Source organism: Convolutriloba macropyga, chromosome 1, assembly GCF_964194025.1.
Source record: "Convolutriloba macropyga chromosome 1, txConMacr16.3, whole genome shotgun sequence".
NCBI classification, from domain to species: Eukaryota; Metazoa; Xenacoelomorpha; order Acoela; family Convolutidae; genus Convolutriloba; species Convolutriloba macropyga.
The window spans coordinates 30,403,408-30,427,262 of record NC_134468.1 but is presented as its reverse complement, the minus strand read 5'-3'; the positions used below and the strand labels follow the sequence as shown (position 1 = coordinate 30,427,262).

Genomic DNA, 23,855 nt, shown 5'->3' with positions numbered 1-23,855 from the left:
ACAAAAAGTTGAAGTGCATTATTTACATTATTCGCTCCGATGATTCTTTTCATTAAAAATGCGTATAAAAGTAAAATAATGTAAACGTCTTAACTTTTTATCTACTCTTTTTAATCAAACGATGGAAAGCGATGCAAAACTTGAAAGTGAAAGCGGCGAGAAAATTGTCGAACCTGTGGACAATTTGAGCCAAGTGGATCATTTACTGTTGTCCGGACCCAATAAGAACCAATATACGGAAAACGTTAAATTAGAATCAAGTTTACATGAAAAGCATGATTTACCCGTTGTCAATGGAGATATAGAACCAAGTTGTGATCATAGAAACGACATAACTGCTCTCCAAAATTCGGAAAGTGTTTCACAAGATGCCACGGGAATAATAGAAATCGAGGATTCTATAATTATTTCTGATTCTGACGAAAGAGAACTCCAAGCACAGTGTTCTCGCAATAAAATTGAAACAATCGTGAAAAGTTTTGAAAACGAGGATGTATCTGGGCAGAAAGACGCTCCTAATTATGTCCCAGTTGTAATCAACGACAACCCGTCAACATCTCAAAATCACGGCATCAAACAAGACATTATCATAAATGGGATCGGTAAATCAGAACAGCCTATGTTGGTTAAAATTGAACCAAAAGTGAAACCATCCGCTCCAAAAGAAAAGCCAAAAACCTTGCAACAGAAAACCCTCTTATCGGAAAAAGAGCAACTTGAGTTGAAATGTCGTGATTTAACTGACCAAAATGACAGCTTGTTGAATCAGTTAGACGAAAGAGAGCGATTCTTGGAGGACATTTTGACAGATATCGACGAGTTTAAAGAAAAGTCAAAAGTTAATTTACTGGACGTCAAAAGGGAGAACATCAAATTAAAAGAGGTCAACTTATCACAGTTGAACAAATTTTCAATTGAGCGGGAATTTATTTTGAAAGAAAATGAGTTTTTGAAGCAAAGAATCGAATACTTAAACGAAGATTTGAAATTTTACAGCGATCGTTGTGATAAAGACTTTTACGCTGAAAGAGAAGAAATGTCATCCGATGAAACTGAAGATTCAAAAGAACTGAAAAGCGAAAACGCTGAACTGAAAATAGAAGTTGAGTCAAGCATCAACCTGATCACGCGTCTTGAGAAAAGTTTAGAGATCAAAAATTCAGAGTTGGATCAATTAAGAACCAAATTAAGCGAAATGGAAATCAATAAAAATTCTTCCGATCATAAAACGGACAAAGAAATGTCCACTGAAAATCCAGACGTCGTGCATTTATCAGCTCAAACTGTATTTCATGAAACGAAAGATAGCTCAAGCCAAACTGAAAGGTCAAAGCAAGATGTAAATAGCTTCGAAAGTCAAACAGATTTTGAATTAGTGGAAAAAATTCGATACGATCATTTGTTGGCTGATTACAATGACGCAAAGGAAGTTAACGAAAGTTTGCAAAATATGGTCGTCGAGAAAATAGAAGAAATCGACCAAAGCAGTGTTATGTTTACAGACTTAAATCAACAGTTGGAGCAAATGAGACTGAAAAATGACAGAATTATTGAGGAAAGTTTGCAATCTTTATCCGAAAAAGATAAAGTTATTGAAAAGCTTTCCAACGACGTTGAGGAAAAAATAAAAGCTTTGAAAGCCAGAAACGAAAACCTGGATAAACTTCAGACAGAAAATAAAGAGCTGAGAAAAATGCATGATGAAAAAGTGACACAAATAGCGACACTTCAAAATGAAATAAAAGACCTTTCAGAAGAAAACGAAAAAATTGAGAAGGTTCAAATGCAAAATCAGGAACAAAAAGAAATGCGCGATGCGCATTTATCACAAATATCGACACTTCAGAATGAAATTCGAGAAATTTTACTAGAAAATGAACAAATCGGGAAGCTTCAAACGGAAAATAAAGAACAACGAGAAGCGCTTCTTGAACACGTTTCACAAATAGAAACACTAAACAAGGAAATTCAAGAACTTTCAGAAGGAAACAAGAATCTTGTTCAGCTTCAAAAAGAAAATTTTGAACAAAAGGAAATGATTGATGCAAATCTGTCACAGATAGCGATACTTGAAAACGAAATACGTAAAATTTCAGAAGAAAACGTACTTTTTTCAAAACTTGAAACAGAAAATCAAGAACACAAAATTATGCTTGAGCAAAAATCTTCACACATTGCGGAACTGCAAAATGAAATCCGAGAAATATTAGAAGTAAAAGAATATCTTCAAAATTTGGAGAAAACAAATGAGAAAGAATTGAAAGAGTTAAAATCAAACCTAGCTCGAGTTACTTTAGAGTTGGATCAGAAAACAGAAGAACTTGTCGATTTAAAGTCGCAACACGAGAAAGCTCTGAAAATGATGGCAGAAAACTTTAGTGAAGAACTCGAAACTATAGAAAATTCTCTGAAAACAACAAAAGACGAAAACGAAAGTCTTGCGACAAGTTTAATTGAAAACCAATCAAAAATTGAAGACATTCTGAACTGCAAGTTAGAGCTCGAATCTTACATACAAACTCTTGAGCCTAAAATTGATCGTTTATCCGAAACCTGTGAATCACTTCTCGAAAGTGAAAAAGAGTTTTCGGTCGAGAACTCAACTTTGAGAGATCAAATTACGAATTTGAACGAACAACTTCAATTAACATCCAAAGTTAATGGAGAGAACTTAATTGAACAGCATGCAAAGTTTGTGAAACTTTTGAAGTTTAAAATGCAGGAAAAAGAAGATCAGTTCCGAAGTATTGTAAAAGATCTGATGACCTCAGAAAAATCTCTGCAAAGGTTGCGTGATGAATTGAAAACAAAACGAGAAAATGTGGTGCATGTTGGAGTAGAAGCTGAAGTGAGAAGTGAATCAGTTGCAGCGGATACGTTGACCGAGCTGTCAGTGTTGCAATCATCTGTCTCACAAACCAACATCTGCCTTCAAGAGATGCTCAGTATAAACTTCGGTATGTTAAATGTCCCTTCGACAATTCTGTCAAGCATCAGGACAATGATAACAGTAGTAACAAGGAGGCTCGGCAATGTGCCTACGCACATAATTTTCCACCCCGCTCATCCACATTCTTGAATTTAAGTGAGAAGTGACTCATTTGCAGACTTCTACCAAATGATGAAGAGATAGAAAACATTCAAAAACATTCATATCGTTCAATAAACCACTAATGGATTACAATAATGACATCCTAGAGGGCCGGTAAAACTTGCTGTAAATATGACTAATAGAAAAATCAATTAAAAAATCAAATAACAAACATTAATTACGACCAAAACTCGATGTCTATATTAAAAAAAATAAAATCAAACTCGCGTCACATAAAACCTAACTTCATTCTAACTAAAAACTAAAAACTAACTACTAGCATAAATTAAATTATACTTCATTGGAAAAGATACGGGATTTGTCCTCATTGCGACTGGGTAAATCGACAAAAAACAGCAAAAAAGTGCGAAGTTCAAAAATAAATTTGTATTTTTGTAAACAATTAATTTCAAAGTAATTGATATCAAAAAATATAAACTGAAATCAACCAAATTTCTATTTCAATCTCCATAGGAAACAATTGAGACCTTTCTTTGTTCAGCGTTTGTCATTTGACCACAAAAAGATGGACAATTACTGGCATAGTTAAAAAGTTCAATTAAAATTTGCGTGAAATGGCAGTGAAGCCGATAAAACCCTAATCTTGTCAATAAGAAAATTAAAAATCTTCAGTTGTGCAATAATTCAAAGACAATGTGACCTACCATTAATGTTTTAATTTAAAAAGAAAACAAAAATCCTTTAAAATGTGCAAACATATAATAATACCAAACTTTTTATGAAGTCTTGTGGTAACAGCCGTGATAAAACCGAGACTCAAATGGTTGAAACTGAAAGCGTTATAATGTTCAAATTATAGCTCACTGGAAACGGGTTGTGATCTGTCTGTACAGAGACTAAGGTACGAAGCGACCGAAAAATGATTTTAAATAAAGCGAAGCTCAAAACCCAAATATGTTTTTGAAAACAAATATTTTCAAAAGTCATAACAGCCAAAACATTTCAATAGAAAAAGACGGATCAAGATGCACAAGACGCAATTTGGGCTTGTTATTAATGATGTTAAGTCACGAAACTACAAAATAACAACAGGTACAGGCAGAAGCCAAAAGTTCACAAGCAATTTTACGACATCAAAGTGTTCAAGGTACTATATCAGGGCAAAAAGGGTATCTGCAAGAACTGTAAATCATCACTTGTTTCGTATCTGAACCTCAATTGGTTTTCCTAATAGAAGTAGTAAAGAGAAAAGACAACGAATCTAAATCCAGAAAATGAACAGTATAGAAATCTTGAAATATTTTTGAAAAAAAAAACGGCCGAAGCGAAGTCATAAGTCAGAACATACAATTAACAGGGATATAATTGTTTGAATCAGCGAAAATATTTTATAATTTTAATATGTGAGATCTTGAGTTACATGGTGACGAAACAAAAGCAAAAAGGAGACAGTTGAAATTTTTTTTACCAAAGTTACTTTGGAGAGTCATTAAAACAAATAGCTATAAATTGAAGTCTTTAAACACGTTCTATTATTCTTCCTGAAGAAGCAATTGAGCCCAAAAATTTTCAGCTGTTTTTAGTCCACAAACATAAAGAAAGACAAACATAGGCAAAAACTTAAAAATAATTCCACTAAATTTTGCGAGAACTTTGTCTTAGACCAAAAACTTAAACTATTCAACAAAAGTATTCAGTTAACTTTGTCTTTGACCAAAAACTTAAACTATTCAAGAAAAATATTCAGTTAACATATTCAGATATTTTTCAGTGATGGGCACTTGGCCAATTAAACCGTGCCTCAACTTGACCTGTCAATAATGTCACCATCCAACAAGGAAGCAAAAAGACCAAAAAATGTGCAATTTTGCTCAAGATACAAAAAACTAAAATTCGTAGTATCAAAGCTGAAAAACCATTAGTTAATTATAAAACTACTTCATAGATTAATTTATAGCTCACTTGAAAGGGGTTTCTACCTGTTTTCACTGGGAAAAAATTGTTGCAATGTTCAAATGTTCACCGAAATTTTCTTAAAACAAATATTTTCAAAGTCATAAGAGACATTAGACAACAGCTGAAAGCATGGTCAAATTTCATTTATACCTTCGCTAAAAAACCAATTGGACTTTTGACTGGGGAAACTGAGTCTTTGGACTGCAAAAATTATAACGAATGAAAGCAAAACATAAGACTGCCATAAAATTTTTTGAAAACAATTGGTCAGAGCCATAAAAACCATTAACTTAATTTTGTAATTATAATATATGATCGTTGGGCTCCATTTATTGTTAATATTATCTGTTATTAATTGAGCACTGAACTGAAATTTCTGTCAGTAGTTTGCTGAAAAACTTTTATTGCAGAAGTATTATTTAAAAAAAGGCCGCGCCCAATTAGAATCTATTTTTTTTACCGTAAAGATCCATTGTGAGATCAAGATCAGCTCTAATATTGCTTTGCGGCTAGGAAACACTCAATTGTTCAAATGTTTGCGAAATAGATAAATTGGACAGGAACCTTTTCAGTATATGAAAAAAAAACAATGCATTTTGTATAGTTATCGAGTTTAATTTTACAAAGAGCTGGCAAAACTAAATTCCAGAAGACTTTCAATTCGTGAGGGAGTACATGTTTTTGAGCGCCCGTAGAAAGTGACAGCAGTTTTAAGACGACTGTTTCCAGCGTATAAAGAAAGTGCGCAAAAAATCACAGTTGGTGACCTTTTCGACGAAAGTCTGAATTTTAAAAAATTTAGCCTAAGTTCTAGCCAAAAAAACTCCGATTGACCAATTCAGCAACCTTCCTCATTCTTCAAAGATAAAATTAATAACACTACCGATAAAAATTTTAACATAAATAAAAAAATTTAACGTAAGGGAGCATTGATATGAAACTAGCACAACCGAACATGGGATTAAGTTATCCACTTGATAACGACAAAACATTAATTTAATATCGAGTGCTAGTTGGTGGACTGAAATTAAATAGCTTAAAAAGTAAGAAGCTAAAAGAATGGAGGTGGAAAAAAGCAGAACTGGGGAAGAGATAGAAAGATTTCAAAAATTCATTTAATATTCGGAAATAATTGGTTGATCCATTTAAAAAGATTGCTTTAAGATGAAAACACCAGCACAAAATTTAACTAATAACGCATTAAAGGGCCGATTACAACTGCAATTAGGGAGAGTAAGAAAAAAACACAAGCATTTTTCACGATCAAAAGTCAATAGGTTTCTAATTTTTGAAGAAAAAATAAAAAGGTTCAAATGGCATCAAACAAAAGCTAAATTAAAAATTCACTTCAAGTTAAACAGTAACGAAATAAATTTTTTCTTGATGAGAATAATTTTCAAGCAGACAAAAATAAAAAGGGCACAGTTAAGAAATGCGTTTATAATTTATGAATATATTTAAAATCGAAGTCAAGAAAACCATTAGCTATCGAATCGATCAATGGCTTCATTTACATCTTCAAACAAAATCATTGAGATATGTAATATCCCTAACAAAAATTTCAAACAACTACAAAAGGAACAAATACAGGCAAAAATCGAAAAGTCAATTCAATTTTGTGAGGAAGTGGTGTCGAAGCCTATAAAATCATCATATAATTACTTAAAATATTGAATGCACTCAGTCGCGCCGTATTTGAATTCCATTAATATGGTTTGTTACTTGTGATTATTGTGTCATGAAAGTAGTAATCGGACAAAAGGCAACAGTGAACCACAAAAACTGGAAAACGTCATATCTAGAAAGAAATTATAAGATATCAACGCCAAAAAAAATAAATGAATAAGAGATGAAAGAGGAAAGAAGACTATATTGTAACTCACTTTAAAAAAAATCAAACTCTCTCTCTCTCTCTCTACCTTTCTGCTGAAATTGTTCAATGGTGGCAAAAATAAAAATAAAAGTGATACATCTAAAAAATATATCTTTTTTGGAAAACAATTTTTTTAGAAATAATTAGTAATAAAAACCATAGCTTTTCAACAATAAAAAAGGATATCTTGTTACTACCTAGGTAGCCAATAGTACCTGTCATAAGTGAGACCAAGTCGAAAGACAAAAAATAACAAGAGTGCAGGCAGAACTCAATATTTGACAGTTTTACGCAAACTGCTTTGAAGCAAAAAAACCATCGGTCGGGAATCAAATAGTATATTTGTCTGTCGCTTTTGTCTGTCGGGATTCAAAGAGTATATTTATTTGTCTTGATTTGCAAGCATGTTTGACTGTGAATAATTTAACTTTGATTTGATATCATTCTAGTCTGTAACTAAATGAAGAGGCCATTTTTTGAAAAGTACTCTGCCCAATTAATATCAGATTAGTTTCCGAAATGTAAAAACCAAACCCGACTGAAATTAATCTTTGCTATGCTGCTTCTGGGTTTGAACAGTTCCAGATTTTACCAAAATCGCTAAATTGATCATATGTCATTATATCAATATTAATTGATTATCTTTGGATACATATCGAAATAATTTAGTGAATCAACTGAAAGCATGCAAAAGTTTCTTTAGTTGCTCTTTAAATATCAACTTTGACAGGTGAGTGGTAGTTTGAGTCTTTAGATTAGCGAAAGAACAGCAAATGTTGACTAAAATAAAGAAGTTAATAAAAACTTAAGAAAGTAATTTTTTGGAGCCATAAAAACCATGAGCTTTTAACCAGAAAGCCCAATAAGCATTCACATGAAACTCGTTTGCAGATAAATTGTGTATCTTTTTCATTGATCTTTTAAATGAAAACGGGCTTGCATGTAGTTGGGGTGGAAAAGACAGACTCAAGTTTTCTGACCAAACCAACTCAATTTTTTGAAAAACACCGACCCAAAATGCAATTCGAAACCTTTTTTATTGCAAAAAGCAACAACGCGACCAAAACTCTCCTGGCTATTGCTGCGTTGCTATTAAAACACGTTGTTTTTTCTAATTAGTTCAAATTAGTTTTTTGGTAAACCATTTTCTTAATAAATAAAAAAACCAAATGACGCGTTTTTTATATCAATTTCAACTAGCAATTTGTTTTTAAAATCGGTAGTCACAAAAACCATAGCTTTTTAACTATATAACAAAAGTTGAACCGCTAAAACTTGGTTCCACAATACTTTCTTAGGAACTGGAGATCAAATATGTCGTATTAGGAGTAAATCGATCGGCGAAATTGACTAAACAAAAAAAACCAATTGAACATATAGTTCGTCCCTAAGTTTTCATAATGACGTAAAATTCTTTAAATTTTGAAAATCAGTTATTCTTTAGAACTTTTAAAATTTTTACATAAAAAGAAGTAAAAGTTTGCTTTTGTTGAGTTTTGCAATGTTGCTATTCAAATCTCTACTTGATAGACATTGGTGAGAAAAAATGATTGTTCTAACGCCAGAAGAGTATGTAGTACCTCGCGAAAGAAATCCCTCTTGGTTACTTTAATCAAGGACTTCCTAAGAATCAGAGTGAAAAGAAGACATGACAAGCCATGTAAACTGATTTTAGTCACGAAATGTTTGATTTTATGTTGGGGGATTGTTGTTCAAATGATTTTACAGCTAAAGCAACTACATGAAACGACATCAAAGTCGAAGTAAGATATTATTAATATCGATGAGCTTCAAAAAAAAATAACACAATGCATATTATGTTGCATCTATTGACTGAGATAAAGTTTCAAATAAATTTTTGTAAATGGAGCCTATTTTGCCATTGTTAGTAACTATCACTTTTGATTAGCGCAGAAACACTGTAAAACTCATTGTGTCCTGTGCTAAAAACAAAAAATTTACGATAAGAGTTAATCACTTGCCTCATTTTCTAGTTTTCAATTTATTGCATTTGTATTTCCACAGAAGTTTGTTTTTAAAACCAGCTTCATTTCACCGGAAATTTTAAAAAATCTACGTTTTTGAGCACCAAAAATACGACCCCAAAGTTTCAAATTCCTCACCAATAACTTTGCTGCATATTTTTAATCAAAAAGTAGTTCGAGTTCATTTGAATATTAAGTTTCTTTAAAGCAATAGAAACTTCTTGTTTTTTTAAATAAATTATCTGGGTAATTTAGTTATTGACGTTCAATATTTGTTTCTACCCATTTTCAACGCTCGATTACACCCATCAATTTATTTGCCTGCCTCTTTTGATATGTTATCGAAAAAATAAATGGTAAAAACCCGAGAATTCTTCTGTTTAAATTGTGAACCTGAAAAAATTACCTAAAAATTTGAACACCCAGGGCCGCCTGAGGTGGTTGAAATTTCTACCACCTCAGTCTGCCAGGGATGCTCAAACCTTTAGATTATCTAACGAGACTTTCACATTTTTTTTACAGAAAAAAACGATCTCGGGTATTTACTTCTTATTTCAAATCCTGTCATTTCAAATATCATTTCATTATGTAATTTCAAATCATAATATGATTTCAAAATTACATCGTATGACGATAGCCTGCCTCCCTGTGACATTAACTACACGGCCTGGACCTTACTTTTTCGCGCTAGATTGAATCGAATGGCTCAATTCAGTTCATCTGCTGTCTAGGTTCTGCGCATTGTGACGTCACTTCTCAAACGGATCCCAGTCTGATACAGAGCATGCATGATGAAGAGTTAGAAGCACTGAGAACCAGTTATGGTAACTTGGAAGTCGAGTTTAATATGGCACAGGTAACACTATGAGATTGCTACTAAAACTGAGCAATACTACAGGATCTGGCGTATTCAGATATTTCAGATTATTTTGTTATTTTTACTTACGCATTCCGAGGTCCTTAAGGGAAATAATTAGGAGTAGAAATTTCTGCAAACTAAATTATGGATATTGTGATCGCAATTGTCAAGCGCAAATGTTTGACTCGTAATGTTGAAGTTGAAATATTTGGCATCATTCAACAAACAGCTTTAATTTTTTTGAAAAATATAGTTTTTTGAAAACCTTCCATACTTCAAAAATTAATATCAATTTCCCTTCCTTTAGTAATGTATATTCAGACGTGCTTAAGAGTAAAAAGTGACTTGACTTTAGTTTGGAATCATTACTGATATGCAGCCTTGCAATTAGGCGAGCCTGTTCAAAAAATGACTTGACTTTAAGTAATGATCGGAACAGAAGGATTCTGATAAAAACAACAACAAAGAGATAATTTGTTCATTTTTCTGTTTCCAAATACACACAGGGTTATATAGTGCGTAAATAAACGGGTACTGTCAAAATGGAACAGAAAATAGTACACTTTTAGATCTCTATTGGATCTGTTCTCAAAAGCCTTAAAGTTTTTGTGGGGAATCGAAAACAATATTTGAACATAAAGATTTAGATAAAATATTAAAAAATGGAAAAAGTTGTTTGCGGACATGTAAATTGTTTGCCCTAGGCTGAGAATTCCCGGGAGCGTGAGGAACTGCGACATTCGCTGTACGAGTCACAACAGGAATGCGCAAAGTACCAGTCTACTATGGTCCAAATGAAGACACACTACGATAACTCAGCACCCTCTGTTAATCGTCATCAACAACAGCCGAACAACAGAGCGCGGTCAGTCGAAAATCACCCTCGCGATGCATCCAAGGTTAGTAAATTTTAGAGGCTAGTGCCTATCGGAGTCTAAGAAAGAACTGGGATGTTCTCCTCAGAATGGGTTCCGTCTGGGACCACAGCCTGGGTAATCAATAGTTGATGAGAACTAATTAATAAGCAAAAACGTTTTATTACAAAATAGTGACCCAACCAAAAGGGGAATTGAACTAGATTAATATAAAATTCCACAAAATGGTTTATTTTGTGGAAAACGACAGTTTAAGACTGTGGAATTTGATGACAAAATTTGTCCCCATATTCCACAATTAAGCATGTGAGCGTGTTTTTAGTAAATCACATTTACCTATTTGGCGTTGATTTTGCTAAAGCGGCACTACTACAACTTCAAAGCTAATTGTGATTGTCGCCTAAATCCGATCATTGAACTTCGGATAATAAAATAACTGTTTTTATAATAGCTGTGGGAAATTTCGCAAATTATACTAATTACGAATGTTTTTCCTCATAATTTATAATTTTAAACACTCTGTTCGACCGTCTCCTTTCCAAATTAATAATCAAGGTTTTGATTTATATGACATACAGTTGAATGGTTATTTCACTGTTGTTTGTAGTTGTAAATAACTACCGTTCACTTTTCATTCAGGATTTCTAAGAAACTAATAAAGCAATTAATAAATTCTTTCTAAATGAACGCCCAGTATACTCTACCTAGAATAATTTATTGCTAGCTTTACAAGTTGGTCTCTTTTAAATCGCTATGAAGCAGATTAAAAGCGTTATAACAGTCATCAATTATTTTAAAAACTAACTTATATTTAGAGACTTTGTGTATAACTTATTTGCTTGTCGTTGATCTCATATATTTTTATAATAAATCTATAATCTACAGAAACAATGAATGAGAGTGTAGTTTGTATAACTATGAACTATGTAGTTTGAATATTTCGGCACTGCCGGCTCTGTTCTTTTCAAAGTGTCGTTGAAATCGGATTAAGAGCTTCTTAAACAAACATTAATTACTTGCCTATTTGCGGATTCTAGGGGACTTGGCGTGTGGAAAATGATTACCGCAAGCTATGCAATATCGTAGTTCAAAGTGTTGAATCTGGGGGAGAGATTTTTTTTACCCAATTACACAAAATAACCGAATTAATCAGTTTGGATTTTTGTGACAAAAAATAAATAAATTTCCCAAAAACATTTTAATAGCCAAGTCACTTCTTTTAGGCCAATTTTGCATGTTTTAAGATAGACTTTCAGGATAACTATGGCTGAACCAGACGGAATGTTCCATCGCAATTTGGTCGGGTTGCTAGACTGTAATGGTAAATAGTTTTAGTTTTGCAATATTTTCCGATTTTTTTTTCAAATGTGCCATATTGGTTGCAAATAATGTAAACTGACTTATGAATAGTAACAGTAGCTTTGAAGTAATCATCCTGGAAAACAAACAAAACCAAATAAACAAAGGAAAACGAACCCAATGTTTTTCTGCTTCCTTTCAATGACAATTTCTTGGCTAAAGAAAGCCGTTTTAGCAGCCATTTTTGTTCTTAAAACTGACTGGTTTGAGCACAATTTTGTTGAGAAAATTCTTTTCAGCATTTTCTTGGCAATCTAAGTTTTAGTAGTTGTTTAGCAAAACAAGAATCTTTCTGATACGTTTGGTCCTGATGATCCAACGTGCTATTGATCAAGCAATTTGTCAAAACTTTGACACAGAAAGTCCGTTCAACCTAATGCAAATCTAAACATTTATAGATGAATTATATTCTTCCGTGGATTACAAGCGGTTGATCAATTGTCATATTATCTACTCAATATCAACCTATCTAGATGAGTTCGTCATAATCATTAAAGAAACAATGAAATAACTGTTTTTATTTGCATTTCCAGCCATTATAATTTATAAGACTTAGCATTAGTATTCTCAGGTTTGCTTCAAAAAGTTAATTAAAATAGTCAAATTGGACCAAATATGCAGCGAACATGCTTAATAAAAAATGAACATTTTCGTTTTAAGATAACTTTTCGGTTTTGAAAATCTTTGTCATCTAACAACTCCAAGACGTTGCCCAAGATCAGTTAGAAACGAAACAAAACTGTGAATGAACTCATCGGATCATTTTTCTTTTCTTATTGACAAAATATTGTATATTGTTACAAAACATTGTTCAAACTGTAATTCTCACCAATTATATTTTCATTATTTGACAAGAACAAATAAAAATCATCAATCTTTCAGCTTTCTTTATATTACCAGCCAGACAGGTTTTCGAATTTAGCATTTTGTAATGTTTGAGTTTGTCCTTAAATTCAATTTTTGTTCGACGAGTTAGGAAAAGTCAAAAGCAGATGACCACCAACCATTTGATATCTAATCCGAAAACATCAAAAAACTAATCAAAGACCTATATTGATCTGTCAGCTACATTGAGTTATCTTCACCAAATTAAGTGCAAAATTTGCATTTACTGCGGTAACTCCTACAAAATTGAGAATGTTGAACACAACTAGTTGCAATCACCTGCAGTTTTACAAAAAAACCATGAGGTTTGCTGTTTTATAAGATATTGATCATATCAAAAACGCAACTAACAATTATTTATATTCAAAAATGAAGTAATTGTGGTTCTTAGACAACAAAAAAGAAGTCAGCAGTGTTCCAGGCGCGCATAAAAGCAATCATTCAAGATCCTCGCTTTTTGAACACTTTTATCGTCGGAATAGCAACGAATTTAAGATACTTTTCCAGATCCTTTATTTCCTCTGAAAAGTTCAAACAATGTGTTCGAAGTTCTTGGATAAATAACTAGAAATTTGTACGTTGGAATTTTTTTCTGAAAATTAAAGGCTATAACCCCCAAGTAAATGTAAACGTAGATAAATTATCGCCTTAAATAAGTGAAATGTCATGCTTATTTCGTTCCGCGGGAAAATTTTGCAAAAACTTTTAATAAGTAGTTTGAGAGAATTGTTGATTAAAATCTATTCAAATTTTTTTTTCTATTTTTGCAAAATGGTCTGTCGAAAAATTACATTTTGCTCACTTCTTTATTAATTTTTTTGCAAAATTTGAAACGGCCATTAGATGTTGGCGAGCAGAGCAAACTAATTCTCCTTAATTATAATACAAGTTATTTTCAAGAACATAAACAATGTCTTTGCAAGGACATCAAAGGCTTGAGAAGGCTGTATAAAGACGCCTCGACTGAGCAGATTTTAAGTTTTGAATCACTTCTCATCCTTAATTCTTCTCTGAAAAAAGTTCACTTCTATTTTATTTCGAAAAACAAAAACAACTATAGAATAACTTGTACACTTTCCTCCTCATCACTGGATTCATCATCATCATCATCATTCACATCGGAGTTAGAGGGCAGGGTCATTTTTTGATCCCCAAAATTATCAGTTCTATCAGCTTCATCAATTACGGACTCAAATCCCTCTGTCAAATTAAGTTCACTAGTTACATGCTGACCAATACGCCAATTATAGTTATTTTCAACCAAAGCAGAAACATCTCTTCTCTTTTTCTCTATCTTGTATTTTCCAGATCCTGATTCATCTCCCATTTGCTCGTTGCTTGTCCGCTCTGATGATAAATTTCTTGGGTTTTTCTTTTTGGTTTTAGCGGTTGTTTTTGATTTGCCTTTTGTTTTGGAATTACCAGTAACATCTTCATTAACTGGAGCTATCGGCTTTTCGTGGTCAATTCGCATTTTGGACTCCAACTGTTTCTGCAAAGTTTGACCTTTTTGTAGCTCTTCGTTAGCTTTTAGTTTGTCTTTGATTTTTACGATAAGATTTTCGCTACAGATTGTGCTGGCTTTGTGTACGTGGGATAGAAAGTCGTCTTTCGTAAGCATTAGTCCTCCGCAGGATAGATGAAGAGTACACACCTCTTTCTGGTTATTCACGGCTACCACCATCTTACCTTTAAAATTAGCAAAATTTCAAGTACATGTTTTCAAATAAATGTGAAATAAATGTGAACAAATAGTCAAGATTTGCAACTATGCAGAAACACGGTGCTAGTCTAAACTTTCACTACTGCCGATCAAAAAGAACACATTTGCTTAGTTGCGCACATGTGATCTGTTCAGCAGCATCGAAATTTAAAATTTAAAGAACTTAGAAAAATAAAATTTCAAGAACCAACACGTAACTGTAAACATAGCCCGAGATTTCGCAGTAATCAAATTGAGAAGCTCTATATGGATGAGATGAAAAAGTGCGAACCTTCCAAGTTGATTTCCTCCAGTCTCGTGGGATCCACAATGAACTGTTTACCCTGATCATAGAAACACAGGGTGACACACACTGGCATGTGTTGGATGTTGAGAGATACGAGCGCTTTCTCCTTGCTGGTGTGAAACTTCATCCTTCCGTGAAAGGTTGACAGAGCTAAATCCTCTTGCTGAGAAACTTCCATTGCTTGGATCTCCTCTGAGGCATACACTGTGACGTCTGGTCGTTTGAAATGGCAAAGCGCAGCAATGGCGGAGATGCAACACGCGTCGATTAAGTTGCCTAAACAAAGACGCTTTCCTCGTTGAGATAAATGTTCATCAAAAAATTGTATCTCAAGAGTGTACTCAAAATGCCTTCTGCACTAAGACGGCAGGCACGAGCAAAAAACCCTACAGCTCCAAAAACCAAAACAAATACGCAGAACATGGAATAACAGATTTCAGAACACCAGACCGATACTCAAATAGTGTTCCAGTAAATCTAGCAGTCTGTTGAGGTCACCTCGCCAAGTTGTTTAATCCAAAAATCACAATGAAGTTGCGTTAGTTACAACAGATATAAAGAAAAAGTTCTGATTTCTATCCAAATCTCTTCACCTTCGTGATTTAGCACTCGGATATCTAGTCTTATCTGCCACACGACCTCCCCACTTATGATACAGAGTGACTCCATGTCTAGACACCTCGAGTCCACCAGACATCTTTCGATCACACGGTTGGCTTCCACTGAAACTTCATTGGGTCTGTCCGCCTAGTCATAAACGTGTATACATAAGAGGAGAGCACAAGCAGATCCATCAAATGCTTCAATGATACCATTTGAGAGAAAAGTAAACAATACATTCCCTTTAAATTCAAAAATTTCACCTACCAAAAATTTTAATGGAAAACTAAAAATTTAAATGCAAAACTAGATAATGCAAAATCGTTAAAAGTAAGCAAACTAGTGAAACAATGAAAAAATTTTCAGACGTAATTCATCATCTTCATGAATATTGTCTATGCACTAAATTTTTTTTATTACCTGCTGTAAATGGCATTTATAAAGAGGGAAAAGAGAGAATAAAAACAGTTAAGTTTTTATTCTCTCTTTTGCACTAAATTGTCGGGTCAACTTAAAAATTGAAAAACAAGAATCTTTTCGTATAATTTGTTTTGAAAGTTACTTCCGAAGTTACTTTAGTCACTACTTTCATATCCTCAAGCTTTCGAACTTCAAAACAGCTGGTAGATTTCTGCCGCATCTTCTGTAAGTCGTAGCATACTCACTTCAAAGGAGGGTGAGGCCATTGGCGAGAACTCCAAATTTACGAACAGAAGTCCCTCATTTGGGCGAGTAGGTCTTGGCTTCGCAATGTCACACGAGACCTGAGAGAACACTTTGGTCTCTCCGAGGTCAACTATGCACCCTCCTAACTGGTCTGTAAAGGCTATGTTGAGATCTCGGAACTCGAGGGGTTTCCGTCCGTCAAGTCGTTTCTTAACTAACAACAGTTCGCGAACACATTGTCGCTCGGCTATAGTAACAATCGGTTCACGCGCTTGCATGATCCCTGTAGAGAATAAAGATATTGACAATACTGATAGAGTCACTTAAATCGAATATTTGGTTTTTTCTCCATTATAACCCTCGGCAGCTTATCGCAGCTAGAATCTTCAGTCTGGGCAATTAGCATAAACTTAGTAATGTGATATAATTTCGTGGCGCAACTATGCTGGTAAGCGCGCAACTATACTGGTAAGCAGCCAATATTTGTACGTAAAAACAAAAATATTTTTAAAAAATTGATAATATGCATGTCGATTCATTATCCATTTTCAATTATTGAATATAACCCCCAACCGGTTGAATAAATCCATCTACAATTAACAAGTTTAGACCTTTATTATGGAACGTAGCAAGCCCCACCTCTTAACTGACTATAACCCAAATTTTGTACGAGGGTGAGGACATTTCCTAAAAAAGTAATCTATTTAGCTAAGCGCCCATCAGCAATGTCAACAACTTAACGGCAAGATTCACTCTCTCTTCTTTCAGGTCAACGCATCCTCGTTAAGCCATGACTCAGCATCATCAAATCAACAAATCATCAATCTGAAACAATTTAATAGCGCTCTAAGCGAGGAAAATGGGAAGTTGAAACGGAAGTTGGAGACAAAAGTTGAAGTTTTAGATGAAATAAATGACAAGATAGCCTCAATTGCCTCCTCCCTATCTATTAGGTGAGATCGCAGGTTGAAAAATTCATCCGAGTATTATTAGAAACTGTTCTACCCTCCCCAGTCTACGGGACATTTACGCCCCCACACTCGCGCCTTTTTACATAGAAAATTACCAGATAAGAATGCACTATGAGGAGGGGGTCATAAACGGCATGGGGACAGTATAGATGGTGTCTGAAATGTTTGTGGAAGCAAATCTGAATCTTATGTAAATTTGACACAATCTTAGGAGACCTCGAGTTCAACGGAAATCTCACAGACACATACAACCTTCCACAAACAGGAATCAAAATCAATCAATAGCATTTGGCGATCGTCCTCCAATCGGATCAATGCGAGGTACGTTGGAAGTCATAGGCTGCGAACAGAACCGGGGTCTACTTACAACGGGTGGACGAGCATTGACGGATGATACGGGATTCGGCTCCGAATACTCGTCATCCCCTCAGCTAAACGCAGTTGGACAGGATCAAATCAGCATGCACAACTTAAGGACTTTTCTTCACAACATTAAGGTACACTTTTCTACGGATCCTAAATTTGGCAGCCAAATGAACATGTAGATTGATACGAAGGTTAGCGGCGGGTGAATCCATTGTCAGCTGTCCATTCTCGCTGTCAGCTGTCCATCAAGATTCTTTTTTGTTCCAAAACTCGATGCAACGCTACGAGCTTTTATGTCAGTTTGACTTTTTGTACAGACCACGTTTAGACGATTGATATCTGTTGCCAAGAGAAAAAATATGATCATTAAAATCTTGCAATAGGGAATTAAACCATTAAAACGGTTAGCCTTTCATCAGAGAAAAACAATCATCAAGTTTAGAATGAGCACCTAAAAATTAGTATATTTTTTAATGATGCTTAGTTTAAATTGGATTGAGTAGCTACCTGTATTGATGACTTTCCCAGCGCTTATAAGCAGAGATTTCTCCGCTTTTATGGCTTTTAGCTTTCACGCTATAAATAAAAAATGACATGTCTTTTTAAGGATGTAAATTCTGTATTCAATTCCTTCGTTGAAAGCTACTGAAGGGAAAAATGGACTCATTTACACATTTAGGGGACCGGATAATAGATCAAAAGGACAAAAGATTGAAAACAAAGCCGACTAACATCGGGCGAATTGCTCTCAATCAACTAAGTGACTGAGGGTGGTAAACTGATTGCGGGGAGGGTAGGTTTGGAAGCTGTACGAGAAGGGGGTCCAAACCGCCAGGTGAGGAGGGTGAACTGGGATTGGGGGGAGGTGAATGAGGGGGCCAAAATTTTTAAGATAAGCACACCTTGAAATTGTCTCTTCGAAACAGTTTTAGCGAATCGTATTCTTGTAGTATAGTAAGGATTAAGGCCCTGAGAGAACTTAATGGCCTCCGAGCGCTACCTGTTTATCCCATTTTCAGGACGAATAGTTAAAAGGGTCAGACGAAAAATTGGTAACAGAAAAAATTGCATAAAAAGACCACAGGACTAATATAATTGCCACAAACTTTGTTTGAGAGCAATCAGACAGAAAATTAATAAAAGATAGAAAATTAAATCTGTTCTCAATGGCAAAAATTAAGCTTTATTTATGAGCTAACACAAAATTGCCGCATCTGGCCATGCTTAGCGAACCATGCCTTAGCGGGCCTTGGGAGTTGATGAATCTATCACAACCGAACAAAATATCACGACCGAAAATATGCGCTCTATTGTAAGTGAGCCCTCAAATCTAATTGGCCAATATGCAACTTGAATAATTTCATTTTCGATCTATTATACCACTTTTCAATTTCGATCTATTGTCCTAGCACCAAAAATTTACAGCGTCGATTTGCATGTACACCACTTATGACACTCGTGCAAAACTCCTGATTATTATGCTACAATTACCGGTGATTTCTGAGTAACAACGCAAAAATCACGCACGAGTTCTGAGGTTTCATGCAAAGATCGTACAGAGCAAAACCTAACATTTGTTACCATATCATATCTTAGCCATGTTTGACTACAAAAAGCTTTTCAGGCAAGCGGGCGCAGAAAGCAAACTGCTGTTAAACTCAATGGGATAAATAACAGCGAAAATACTATATTTCGATTGATTACTCTTCATTTTTTTCATTGGTACACCTTTTATTACTCGAGTCTCTGAACGAAAGATTAAGCAATTTATAGATTATGCAACAAAGTAATACGAGTGGAACATTTTTCAGGGGGTGGCTGATGTAGGGGAGGGGTCAAGTGGATGTGGTGTATGTGGCGGGGGAAGAGGATGTGAGGGAACGGGTCAAACTGTAAGAACCGTCATTTACAGGATTGAATTTATGTCTCTAAAAGTTTCGGTGATTCGCAAACGTCAAGTTTAGTCAGCCGAAAGGCTCTAAGAGAATTTGATGCCCTCCGGTCGTTGCCCGTTTTTGAGACCGAAAAGTCAAAAGGGTCAAACGAAAAATCGGTCAAGCGAATAATCGCATTAGAAGACCACAGAACTAAATTAATTGCTACAGACTTCCTTCGAGAGCAATTGATTACATTAGTCAAAAAAAGATGATAAGCTACGCGTGAACGAAAATAGACTTCAGTCACAATAATTATAGAGAATAATTAAAATCCACATATCGGTCCAAGAAAAACACAAAGCAAAAAATTCAAAAAATTACAACTTGAAATATATCGCTCTGAAATTGCAGATTTCTGTTACAAAGTATTTCAACAATCTTCGTGTGCCAGGCTATTGAGAGTTTTCATCCACAAAGTGTTTCTTGAAGTAAAGCAACATGTGCAAACAAATTCAGGGATTTATTGTTAAGTTTTTGTTGCCAGGGATACTTGGAAGAGCTTCGCGACAGTACAACGAGTTCATTAGCTACGACACTGGATAACACACCGGACCGCACTCTCAGTCCAACGCGGACAATCTCATCACAGCTTTCGAACACAGAGACCTTTGGCTCAAGGGCGGAGACGCCCAGTGGACACCAGACAATGGCCTCACTTCTCAATAAAAAAGATTCCGAGATTCAAAATTTGAGAAAACAGTTAGACGAGAGGGAGGATTACATAGCTCAGAGAAGGTCAACCAGGGAACCCAGTGCCGACAGGTTGTTACACAATCAGAATTGGGCTTTTCCTCCGCCATTTGGGTTCAAGTTCATTTTCTGACTTCGCTAGTAAAACTCTTTTCAGTGTTGAAATTTAGCAACTGTAGTTGGCGAATTAAATGGTTCTTAAACCTTTTGTAAAACACTTATATCGTCAACAATCGATTCAATATTCATATCGAGTTGTAACAGTGCCTAAAACAAAGACGAGGCAAAAGATACGAGAAATTGATGTAAGACCAATGTTGTTTGAAATGATTATTTTTGTTTCAGGGCCATTCTGCAACAAATTCTCCAAGAGAACGCTTACCTCAAATCGCAGTTGGAACAACGGGCTACTGTGGGCTTTGAACATGAATCAAAAGCAAAGCAATTGGCACAACACCTTGAAGAGAAATACCAGTGTGATATGATAGCTTTAGACGAATTGCAATCCCGAGTCACATCCGTGACAAACTTAAAGCAGAGAGAAATCACAGAACTTGAACAACTGCTTCAAAAGGTCCGCACCTCAAAAAATAATTCTATTCCAGTCGACCAGGTTTCTCAATTGTGACACCCAATCGCATAACGTTAACCGGTCAATTGACTGAACAATTGACGGAATCCGAAACAATGAATTGCTTTGCAAATATTGCAAACGTTAACCGGTCAATTGACTGAACAATTGACGGAATCCGAAACAATGAATTGCTTTGCAAATATTGCAAAGCGATTAATCATCGGTCGTCAGAATATCTTAAGTGCATTTCAACGTTTTAGGGTCCCATAAGTATTCTTATTAGAGCAGTGAAGCTGAAAACCATCACCTATTTTGCCAGGATTCAGTGAACAAGTTTAAATTTTACCTGATTGCTTCAGGCAGTGCATGAGAACAGCTTCCTCAAAGACGAGCTAAGACGGTTGCACCAAAAACTACTTGACAACAGAAGACAGCCCAGTTCTCATATTACTCACGCCGACATGCCAGATATCGACAGAAACCCTGTCGCTTTCATAACACAATTAAGAAACCTGTACAATGATTCACCATAAAAATTGTAAATTTTGTACGTTTTGATATATTTAAACAACTTTTGCAAAATAAATACCAATACCCAAATTCAAAATATATCTAATCAATAGCTATTTTAATTACCCAACTAGTTCTGATGCGAAAAAACGAAAGCCAATTTGGGCGCATAAATCTATAAGGATCTAGTTGAGTGTATGACTAAGGAGGAGACAATCAATACATAATACTCTATTCTGTTGTTTTAAGTTATGATGCTTCATTTCATTAACATTTCATTGTTCACTAGAAAGCAAAACTTGCTCTTTCCATTTTGAGATGAAAATCAAAAATCTCAAAAACGCTGTTTAAACAAACAGGTACTTTCAGTTTCATCCCTTCATGTCAAAATTATAGCAAAGCCCGATGATGTTCAGACTGCATTCTTGTAGTCGTTATGAAAATTAAACCCTCAAACGTCAACTATATGCGGTGTACTGACTCATTTTGAAGAAAATATAAATGAGACCTATTGTTTCAACCTCCCGCGGATCTATCTTTGTTGAAATATAACTCTTACGCACCCACGCGCCATTATTCACCTAGTAACGTGCTATATAACATCTGTAAGCGGAGGCATAACAGAAAACACTAAACTAGAGTATTGGCTGGTCCGGGTCCCTCCCTGCACTAGGTCTTTATAAAGCATTTCGTATTTTCAACTTCAACAATAATACTAAATATTACACACGAACGTCAGCTGAGAAAAACAAAAAGCAGAGGAGTCAAATTAAAAGCCTCCCTCCTTCAAAAGCTCCCATTGCAGCATCAGAAACTTCACGCCACCTAATTGTCCGAGGGCATCGAATGCAGCTAAGCTGATTAGGGGGGTCAAAATAGATCCCAATTAAAGATTCAGTATATGGTAGAACATAAATCCTAGTCGCCCGAGGGACTTACTGCCCTAACACAAGGGTGTTTGAGCCGGAACTAGTAAAAGGCACGATTAGACTAGGATTCATGTTCGCAACTTTTCCAAATATTTGCAACTTTTTTAACAGCTGCAAATATTTGGACATGTATATGTTTGCGGATGAAACAACACATCTGCAGAAACTCTGGATGACAGATGCATTGGTTCTGACATTGTTTGCCTGTAAAAGTGGATTACTTGTAATTATTTATATTTGAATGTTAAGAAATCTGAACTCATGTGGTTCTTCCGACGTTCGTGTTGATAAGGTTGTAAAACGCTTGTCAAAGCATGTGTTTGCGGTCACAAGAATCAGGAAGTTCGTGAGTAGAAACGTTCTCATTTTTTACTACCGTTCCTTTATAGAACCGATAGCTCCACATGGTCTTTTAATCTATGGATATACAACATCTTCTAACTTATGTCGTATCTATATGGTGCAGAGAAAACTGTTTAAGTTGATTTTTTTCACAAAACAGAGAAAAGGTATCCTGCCTTTTCTCAGAATCTACTATCCTAAGTGTATACGATTTATACATTCTGGAATTGTTGAATTTCGGTTTGAAATCGGTAAAAGCTAAATTGCCTACTCGATATCAGCCTTTATCGGCGTGATGTGAAAGATTGCCTTACTACGACGAGCGTCTCATCTGGCCTCTTCAAGAAACCACGCCTGAGTAAAGCCTCAGATAAGAATTCATTGGCCTGGAGAGGATGCGTTCTGGTCAATTACTTGATTAGTAATGGCTTCATTGTTGATCCTGTTTGCAGAGACGAAACATCATTAAAACGTTCCACAGATCATCAAGGTTTTGTTGTTAAAAAAGAATTTATTCGATACCTTGTTCTAGTATGAGTTCAGATTTCTTTCTTTCTTTCTTTTATACTAGCCTTATCTGTACCTATTGTGGGGCTTCTAGCTTCTGTGCGACTATTGCGGCGGTCCCTACCTGGAGCTTTGGTATTTCTTTCAGAATGCACAACGTTATGTACAATGTATATCACCAGAATAAATATAATTTCTTCTTCCTAATGTTCTCGCGTATTTAGAGATCCAAAGGAAACGCAAATGATGAAAGTCTTTTCAAATTGAAATTAAGAGTACAATTTTTGCAGATTAGTGATAGAAATGGTACAGGAGTTGAAACATACAAGAGTTGAAATAAACCAAACGTCTCTATCTCCGATAGCGAATCAGCCGATTATTTATAGTGGCTTGATTCAAGTGTCAAAAGATTGCAAATCATCTACAAAGTTCCTTGATCCATTACAAAGTTAGTGACTTCCATGCTCCTGAAAAGAAGCTATTGGTTTAGGTTCATTCGTCTTCTCTTTGATGAAGAAGTGAAATGCAGAACAAGAAGGCGGTGACAAATGGAGCGCATGTATAGTAAACCGTCTCTAACTGCAGACAATATTAAAAATGTATTAAACAGTATTAAATATTCGAATATGTAATTAGAAAAAAAGAGACACGTTACTGTATACATGCATATTTGTAAAACTTTTATTTGAAACGGATAGAAATCCATTTCCTTCATAGAAGATTAGAAGGAAGGTTAAAGGCGTGTCAGGTTCCCAAATACCGCGAGGGAAATATATTTAGTTCCTTCTCGTATCTGGTTTTAACAACCACTGGTTTGCTGTGTCTCATTCTTTCACATCGTTCTGATCAGCAAGGAATAATATCGTAGAGCATATGTTGTTTCCCAACCGTCATTATTTGCTGGTACAGT

The 23,855-nt window shown here is 35.0% G+C and overlaps 2 protein-coding genes across 5 annotated transcripts; one reads left to right on the top strand and one right to left on the bottom strand.

Moving 5' to 3' along the window:
* Window positions 1-21,259, top strand: LOC142337772 (uncharacterized). 2 transcript variants are annotated; one of them, XM_075387292.1, is made up of 8 exons: window positions 1-2,957; window positions 9,598-9,722; window positions 10,430-10,624; window positions 16,888-17,072; window positions 17,302-17,587; window positions 19,878-20,155; window positions 20,429-20,657; window positions 21,017-21,259. In XM_075387292.1, the coding sequence occupies exons 1-8, from the start codon at window positions 122-124 to the stop codon at window positions 21,188-21,190; spliced, it is 4,308 nt and encodes a 1,435-aa protein (XP_075243407.1). In that variant the 5' UTR covers window positions 1-121; the 3' UTR covers window positions 21,191-21,259. The 2 variants fall into 2 exon arrangements, with proteins under 2 accessions (XP_075243407.1, XP_075243399.1); XM_075387284.1 differs by having other exon boundaries at window positions 19,878-20,197.
* Window positions 13,860-16,946, bottom strand: LOC142337792 (uncharacterized). Of its 3 annotated transcripts, none has more exons than XM_075387320.1 (5): window positions 16,856-16,946; window positions 16,119-16,402; window positions 15,447-15,600; window positions 14,839-15,129; window positions 13,860-14,533 (listed from the first exon to the last, which is right to left on the bottom strand). In XM_075387320.1, the coding sequence occupies exons 2-5, from the start codon at window positions 16,395-16,397 to the stop codon at window positions 13,899-13,901; spliced, it is 1,359 nt and encodes a 452-aa protein (XP_075243435.1). In that variant the 5' UTR covers window positions 16,398-16,402; window positions 16,856-16,946; the 3' UTR covers window positions 13,860-13,898. The 3 variants fall into 3 exon arrangements, with proteins under 3 accessions (XP_075243435.1, XP_075243427.1, XP_075243443.1); XM_075387312.1 differs by having other exon boundaries at window positions 16,119-16,403; window positions 16,861-16,946; XM_075387328.1 differs by lacking the exon at window positions 16,856-16,946 and having other exon boundaries at window positions 16,119-16,422.
* Window positions 21,260-23,855: the final 2,596 nt, after the last annotated feature.